Raw genomic sequence first — 7,719 nt, forward strand, 5'->3', positions numbered from 1 at the left:
TACCAGGCCCCGGCCGGGCGGCCCAGTGGGTACAGCGCCCAGCCGGCTCACAGAGGTCACAGGTTCGGTCCCGGGTCGGGGCGTGAAGGAGAAACAATTACGTACAATGGGGGCTAGATGGACACGTAGAGCGCCCAGCCGGTCTCCCACCGGAGGACGGGGCGGGGTGCGGGACGGCGCCGGAGGAGGAAGCGCGCGCCGAGCTCTGGGACCTGAGCCCGTCCGCGCTCGGGGCGTCCTGCCCGGACCCGGCGCGCGGAAGAGAACGCAAGCTGAGCGCGAGCACCGCGGGCACAGACTACCCCGCGCGAAGCACGTGACGCCGCACAGCCAATGGGCGGTGCGCACGGGAGCCCGGCCCCGCCCCAAGGCGCTCGGCTGGAAGTGGGATGTGGACCCTTCGGGCCGCCGTCCGCCCGGGAGCCTGGCTCTGTCGCATGCCCCGCGGCCGCTCCGCTCTGAGGGCCGCCCCATCGCCGTTGCCTTGTCCCCAGCGCGCGCTGGCCGCCTTCGGCCCGGGAGGTCCGGGGGACCTGCAAGGGCACGGGGGCGGCGGCCGGGGCCCACGTGCGGATGGCCGGAGAAGCCGGGCCGGGGAGGCGGAGGACGGGGCAGAAGATGAGGAGGACGAGGAGGAGGAGGAGGAGCTGCTGCGCGGGGAACCTCTGCTGCCGGCGGGGGCGCAGCGCGTTTGTCTGGTGCACCCCGAGGTCAAGTGGGGACCCGCGAAGCCGCAGCTGACTCGAGGTGACCCGGGGCGGTGGGCGGGGCTCCGGGGCTGGAACTCCGGCGAGAGTGGGCGGTGCTTCGTGACTGGAATTCGGGCGCGGTTGGGCGGGGCTTCTGCGCTGGGGGCGGGCTTTCGTGGCCGGAACTTCGTCGGGAGTGGCGGAGTTTGGGCTGGGGGCGGGGCTTCGGTGATTGGAATCCGGCAGAGTGGGCGGGGCTTCGTGGGCTAGATCTGTACGCTGAGGCTTCTGATGGCTTGGCGATGGCGGGGTGGGGGGTATCTAGTGGGAGATTCGAGGGGCAGGGGCTAGGGGGCTTAAGCGAATCACGTCCCCACTGACCCCTGGAAGCATCCATCACCAAGGACGCGTCTTTCCCCAAAGCTGAGTGGCAGGTGGCGGAGGCGAAAGCGTTGGTCCACACGCTGGACAGCTGGTCGGTGGTGGAGACGATGGTGGTGCCGACCAAAGCGCCCGACAGGAAACTCATATTCGGCAAAGGGACCTTGGAGCACCTGACAGGTGGGTCCCGTGCGCGTGTCCCTGCCTCTTCCTGCGGAGGGGGGCAGTGAGCACAGTGCAGCCCGTGGGACCGAGGGGACCAGCAGGTCAAGCACAGACCGCTGCTTGGTGCGACTGAGGGCGGACATCTCTGACGTCACAAAGGCCTCCACGTGATGGAGCCTCCTGGTGCATTGAGAGTGGGCTGCCCCCCAGCCCTGCCCTCCCTTCTGGCCCCCCTCGACACCCAGTGGGAACCTCGCTCTCCTGGGACCCCTGACAGTCACACCCCTTGCTGTTGAGGGCTCAGTTCACAGTAGCGCATGGCAGGAGGGTCCTTGCTGCCTGTCGGTGTCTCCATGAGTCTTACGTGCATTCATTCTCTATGGGGTCAGTCACGTCACCTCCGTGGTTGTGGGACTCAGGTGCTTGAACTTGGACTCTGGGCTTCCCCTCGATCTCAGTCCACGCCCCAGGTGTCCCAAACACCTTGCTCAGAGAGTCTAGGGACACAGTCAACCAAAGTGCAGGGTCTCCCTGTGATAGCTGTCCACGGAGTGGAGCCCCTGACGAGACTTTCTGTCTTTTAGAGAAAATCAGAGCACTGTCGGAGGTCACAGCTGTGTTTCTGAATGTGGAGAGGATGTCCACGCCCACCAAGGTACTCAGTACACTGTGCTGTGAGGACACAGTGTTTGGGACTGGTCTCTGCCATGGCCAGTTTGTCAGTGGGTGTGCACAAGGGGAAGGCGCTGCAGGACTTAAGAAAAACACACAGGATACAACATGGAGAAAAGATGTGTACAGGGGATTCCCAGCCTCTAGGACTGAGAGCCCAGATCTCTGCAGCCTCTTCGCGTTTATTCGTGTCTTTGGTTATGAAACAAGTTAGCAGAGCCTGGAGCAAGTTAGCCTAGAATGGGTTCAGATGCGGAGAACAGCAGTTGTCCAGTAGCTTTCAGGTATGCAGGAAAAGGCTATAAGGATCAGTGCTTCCTTTAAACAATCTTACTGGTGCTTGCTGGGGCGGCATTCTGCCCCCCCAGGACTTGGCGTTCTAAAGTCCTCACGGAAGACTTGCCTCAGGGCTGCAGTCTATAGCCATTTTCCTACAGGTCCCCTCACCTGAGGTCGAGCGATGGGGCCGGGCTCCCAGTGTGGGTCGTTTCACTCACTCTGCACTTCTAGAAAGAACTGGAGGCCGCCTGGGGCATGCAGGTGTTCGACCGGTTCACGGTGGTCCTGCACATTTTCCGCTGCAACGCCCGGACCAAGGAGGCACGGCTGCAGGTGGCCCTGGCTGAGCTCCCTGTGCTCAGGTACGGCAACAGCGCCAGGTGTCACAACAGACAACCTTCTTGTTTTCCCATGTCTGACTTGCTCAGGGGTGGTAAGGACGGAACATGGCTGGCCACACTCTTGGACAGCACAGTGTGTCTGATGCCTGCTGGGGCTCGTCCCTTCACGAGAAACGTCACCCCATGTGGGACCTCAATCCCTGACAGCGTCACCCCGTGTGGGACCCTGTGCCCAGACTCAGTGAAGGCCCATACAGGAGAGGACCCCATGTGGGACCTCATTCCCTGACTGCGTCACCCCGTGTGGGACCCTGTGCCCTGACTCAGTGAAGGCCCATCAGGAGAGGACCCCAGTGTGCTGGTCCTGTCCATCTGCAGGCCCCACACAGCGTCCTTCCCTCCACACTCGCCCTCGCACATGACGTGGCGCTCCTGCTCTGTGCTCCTGGACGGCCTCTGCATCTTCTGTCTACTGGTTGCCCTGTTTGCACGACAGGTCCCGCCTGAAAGACAGGATTTCCCACCTGGATGGACGTGGAGGGAGCTCTCGCTACATCATGGGGTCAGGTAAGTGTCCAAGGTCTCCTCACCAAGTGCTGGGAAGGGGGTAAGTCGTGGCAGCCACGTTAAGGAAGGCAGCACCATCCCTGAACAGTCCTGATGGGGCAAGGGCTGCGTGTGGGCCTCATCTGTGGTCACATCCCACAGGCTAGGGGTTCAGGTGGTCCTGGGAGCCAGTAACAGACCACAGTTCTTGTGTTAAAGCATTAGAGATTAACTCTTCCTCCGTCCTGGAGAGCAGACGTCTGAGGTCCAGGGGTCCCAGGGCCGTGCCTCCCCCTGGAGGCTCCAGAAAAGGTCCTTCTGCCTCTCCCAGCTCCTGGGGCTCCAGGCGTCCCTGGGTTGGTGGCCACCTCCGTCCCCATGTGGCTTCTCTTCTGTGTCTGTGTCTCCTTCTCTGTCTCTTCTAAGGTCCCTATCATTGGGTGCAGGGCCCCCCTGACCCAGGGTGGCTCATCTCAGACCCTCTACCTCATCCCATCTGCACAGACCCAATTTTCCAATAAGGTATCACTCACAGATGCTGGGGGTCAGGATGTAACACATCTTAGAGGTGCCACTTGGCTCCCTGGGGACATCAGGGGCTGTTCTTCCGAGGCTGTTACTTCCTGCAGAGTGGGGGGGGGCCTAGGTGGGGGAAGTTGGGGGCAATACTGCCTTTTTTTTTGTATTTTTCTGAAGTTGGAAATGGGGAGGCAGTCAGACAGACTCCCGTGTACACCCGACCGGGATCCACCTGGCATGTTCTCCAGGGGGCGATGCTCTGCCCATCTGAGGAGTTGCTCTGTTGCAATCAGAGCCATTCTAGCGCCTGAGGCAGAGGCCATGGAGCCATCCCCAGCGCCCGGGCTCTCTTTTGCTCCAATGGAGCCTCGCCTGCGGGAGGGGAAGAGAGAGACAGAGAGGAAGGAGAGGGGGAGGGGTGGAGAAGCAGATGGGTGCCTCTCCTGTGTGCCCTGGCCGGGAATCGAACCTGGGACTTCCGCACGCCAGGCCGACGCTCTACTACTGAGCCAACTGGGCAGGGCCTCTGCCTTTTGCTGGATAGAGCTGTGTGTCAGACAAGGTGTTGGGTGATGTCCGTGAGCACCCTGCCCACGTCCCCGCGGGGGCCTGTTACGCAGCAGGCACTCTAATTTCTCCTCTTTGTCTGCTCCCTGACCCGCCCCCTCGGGTGTGTTTAGGAGAGTCATTCATGCAGCTGCAGCAGCGTCTCATGAGGGAGAAGGAGATGAAAATTCGGAAGGCCCTGGAGCGGCTGCGGGTGAAGCGGCAGCTTCTGGGGCGGCAGCGCCGGCGGCGGGAGTTCCCGGTGGTCTCCGTGGTGGGCTACACCAACAGTGGTGAGCGGGCGATGCATGAGACGTGGGGGCCCCGTTCTGGGCTGGTGTGTGAGGGGAGCCCACTCGCAAAGACGACGGGGCTGGTGGTCACCGAGGCTGCCAGAGGGCAGGAGCAGACCGACCATGAGCCGAGTGCCCCGGGCTTGTCAGGCCCACAGCAGTGGTCACGTAGGGGTGTGTTTGCCGAGCTCCCGACAGCGGGGTGGATGCCCTCACTTACCAATGTGTTCAAATTTGGAGAACACTTCACGTTTTAAGCCTGTAGCAGACACCCTTGCAGACAACAAAAGCACTCGGGTCGTGTGAAGTGGGGCATCATGATGCGTCGTGGGGTTCATTGGGCCACGTGCTAACTGAATCCTTAGGTACAGTCAGAACCCCGGGTGTCCTGGAGCGGCCCAGAGCCCTGCAATCTCAGGCACCGTGGGTAAATGGGCAGCACCCATTCTGTCCTCTGTTTCTCACTCAGCATCTGCCGAGCACCCGGAGGTCCAGCCCCTCCCAAGGGGCACAGCCAGCTCCCCACCCTCAAGGAGTTGTGGTCTGTGTGCAAAAGAGGGTGACTTCCCTCAAAACCCAAGCTGAGGGTTCTTCCAGGCCTAAAGAGGGATACATACACATACAAACGGCTACCTCCCAGGACAAACCTCACCACAGGACTTGTATCTGCTGTGTCGCCCCAGTAGACGTGAGGGACATGTGAGGGCCCTTCCTGCAGCGAGTGTCCTTGTACCACCGTCCAGGGAAAACCACGCTCATCAAGGCTCTGACGGGAGACGCCGCTGCCCAGCCACGGGACCAACTCTTCGCGACACTGGACGTCACGGCCCACGCGGGGTCACTGCCATCCGGCATGACGGTTATCTACATGGACACCATCGGCTTCCTGTCCCAGCTGCCCCACAGCCTGATCGAGTCCTTCTCCGCCACACTGGAGGACGTGGCCCACTCGGTGAGCATGCACCGATCGGGGCCGGGCCCTCACACACATGAAAACAGTGGACATCAGGTTTCCTCCTACAGGACATGGGCAAGGGCCCCCCACAGGATGGGACACAGCCAGGGAGAACAGCACATCCTTGCTGTCATCCTGGGATACGTAGGGTCACAGGGAATGCATTAAAATTTGAACAACTCTGGGGGGGTGTGGTTATGAGAACGTCCCACTGCAGCCCTGAGCTGTGACAGTGATTTTGGACACAGCACAAGTGGTTGAGGCCACATCTCAAATGCCTTTGCCAGTTTTCTGAAAATAGAAAACTTTTCTGAAATAAAACATTTTTAAAACTTAAGTTCTAGCCCTCCCCCCCAAAGATCCCATAAGTAAGTACCGCACACACATATAAATGGTACTTTTTCCAGTAGAAACTCACAGGTGGCTTTTTACCAAGTTTTGCATAATGAAGCAACCTGTAAAATGCAGTGAGGCAAAAGGCACTGTTTATGTGAAAAAAAATTCTAGGATTTCTGAGAAGGATGGAGCAGCCCCAAGCTTTGCATGCAACACTGCTCGGGTGGAGTGGGGTGGGGTGGGGGGCAGGATCTGTGGGGTCTTGGGAACCTTGCCCTCTGTCCCACCCGGGCCTAGGGACTGTGGGGCTGAGTGGGGCCCCACATCCTGACCACGTGTCCTGTCTGGTCTTCAGGATGTGATCGTGCACGTGAGAGACCTGAGCCACCCCGAGACCGAGCTGCAGAAGGCCAGTGTGTTCTCGGCCCTGCGTGGCCTGTGCCTGCCCGCCCAGCTGCTGGACTCCGTGCTGGAGGTCCACAATAAGGTGGACCTGGTGCCTGGGTGAGCCTGCCCGCACGGCCTGGGGCTTGCCTTCCCGCAGGCCTGGGTGCCCGCAGGTGATGCGTCCTGGGGTGACCGGCTCTGCACCCCGCACCTCCTGGCGTTGAAACACCGCTGTTCACCTGCACAGCAGGTCAGGCCGTGTCCTATCTTGGGCACTGAAGTGGACCCAGTGGGGGCCCCGTGTGTGGGGGACCATGGGGACCCTCGCTCTATCCTTGGCTGAGTGACTCTGTGGCCCTGCATAGGTACCGCCTGTCGGAACCCCGTGCCTTAGCCGTGTCTGCCCTCCTGGGGCTGGGGCTGGAGGAGCTGAAGGCCCAGCTGGAAGATGCTGTTTTGAGGGCAACAGGGAGGCGCGTCCTGACCCTGCGGGTGCGGCTGGCAGGGCCACAGCTGAGGTGCGTGGGCTGTGTGGTGCGGGGCGGGCCCTTGGTTCCCATAGGACGCCCCCACAGCTCTGTTCTGAGCGACCAGCAGTGACCCCTCTGGGCTGACCCTTACTGCGGGGGCCCTGCATGTGGGTGGGTTGCCCTGGTAAGCAGTTCTGTGCGCTCTCGGTTCCTGCCCGACCCATCTCACTAAGCCTCCCCTCCCCCCAGCTGGCTGCACAAGGAGGCCACCGTGCAGGACGTCCACGTGGTCCCTGAGGCCGGTGTGGCCGACGTGGAGGTCATCATCAGCAACTCCGCCTACGGCAAATTCCGGAAGCTCTTTCCAGAATGAACAGATGCGTTGCCTGCCCCCCCCCCCAGAAGGGCAGGTCCGCAGGCCTGGAGTCCACCAGGACTGGAAGGGCGAAGGGCGCTGCCTGGTCGCCCGGTCAAGTGGGCTGGTTCTCCTCCCGAGGTTGCAGCTGCAAGACAGGAGAGCCCAGTCCTCGTGGTTGTGACCGCCCTTGTGCAACGAAAACAAATGTCCCACATCATTTCAAGAAGCTGGAAGTTGCATCTTGGTGCAAACCTGCCATAGGGCTGCACATGCAGACGCCTCAAGACAGACCTGGACACACAGCCAACGGGGGCCTCCTGCCGTTAGACATTCACGTGCTTCTCGGGCGGAGAGCAGCGCAGGATCTACCACAGGGCCGAAGGGAGGGGTCTCCCTCCCTCATGCAGAAAGCGGTGTCGGGTTTTCCTGCAGACTTGCACCCACTGGGACAGGGGCATTGGTGAAGTTGTCCCAGACCCACAGCGTGCTGGGAAATAAAGGAAGCTCTGCCCCGTCCTGAGCGTGCAGAGGGTTGTGTGCGACCTGTCCTCACACCGTGGGGTGCTGGTGGTTCTGTGTGACTCCTGGAGGCAGGCTTAGGCTGCCGACAGGCCTGTCATGCCCCACTCCACCCTCAAACCTGTTCCTTCCCAGACCTTCCCACCCTGGCCCCCTGGCCCGGCTGTGCTGGGAAACTTGGTTTGGGAAGGTGTAGACACTGTCCCCTCAGGTGTCCACCTCCCGACCCTCAGAACCTGAGCTATTCACCTGAATGGGCAGGC

At 61.3% G+C, this 7,719-nt stretch overlaps 1 protein-coding gene across 1 annotated transcript; it reads left to right on the forward strand.

The window, feature by feature from the left end:
• Nucleotides 1–359: 359 nt before the first annotated feature.
• GTPBP6 (GTP binding protein 6 (putative)) lies at nucleotides 360–7,453 on the forward strand. Its single transcript, XM_066345741.1, has 10 exons — nucleotides 360–747; nucleotides 1,113–1,250; nucleotides 1,820–1,890; nucleotides 2,418–2,548; nucleotides 3,024–3,094; nucleotides 4,273–4,431; nucleotides 5,175–5,383; nucleotides 6,078–6,226; nucleotides 6,475–6,627; nucleotides 6,829–7,453. Exons 1-10 carry the CDS (start codon nucleotides 390–392, stop codon nucleotides 6,950–6,952), a joined length of 1,563 nt encoding a protein of 520 aa, XP_066201838.1. The 5' UTR covers nucleotides 360–389; the 3' UTR covers nucleotides 6,953–7,453.
• Nucleotides 7,454–7,719: the final 266 nt, after the last annotated feature.

The sequence above is a fragment of the Saccopteryx leptura genome, chromosome 7 (genome assembly GCF_036850995.1).
Source record: "Saccopteryx leptura isolate mSacLep1 chromosome 7, mSacLep1_pri_phased_curated, whole genome shotgun sequence".
Lineage (NCBI taxonomy): Eukaryota > Metazoa > Chordata > Mammalia > Chiroptera > Emballonuridae > Saccopteryx > Saccopteryx leptura.

What these genes read in the sequence shown, in the direction of transcription:
- GTPBP6 (XM_066345741.1), top strand. Translation starts at nt 390, where the DNA reads ATGTGGACCCTTCGGGCCGCCGTCCGCCCGGGAGCCTGGCTCTGTCGC. An exon ending in GGATGTCCACGCCCACCAAG is followed by an intron (nt 1,891 to 2,417) that starts GTACTCAGTACA and finishes CTGCACTTCTAG; the next exon opens with AAAGAACTGGAGGCCGCCTG. An exon ending in TGGAGGACGTGGCCCACTCG is followed by an intron (nt 5,384 to 6,077) that starts GTGAGCATGCAC and finishes TCTGGTCTTCAG; the next exon opens with GATGTGATCGTGCACGTGAG.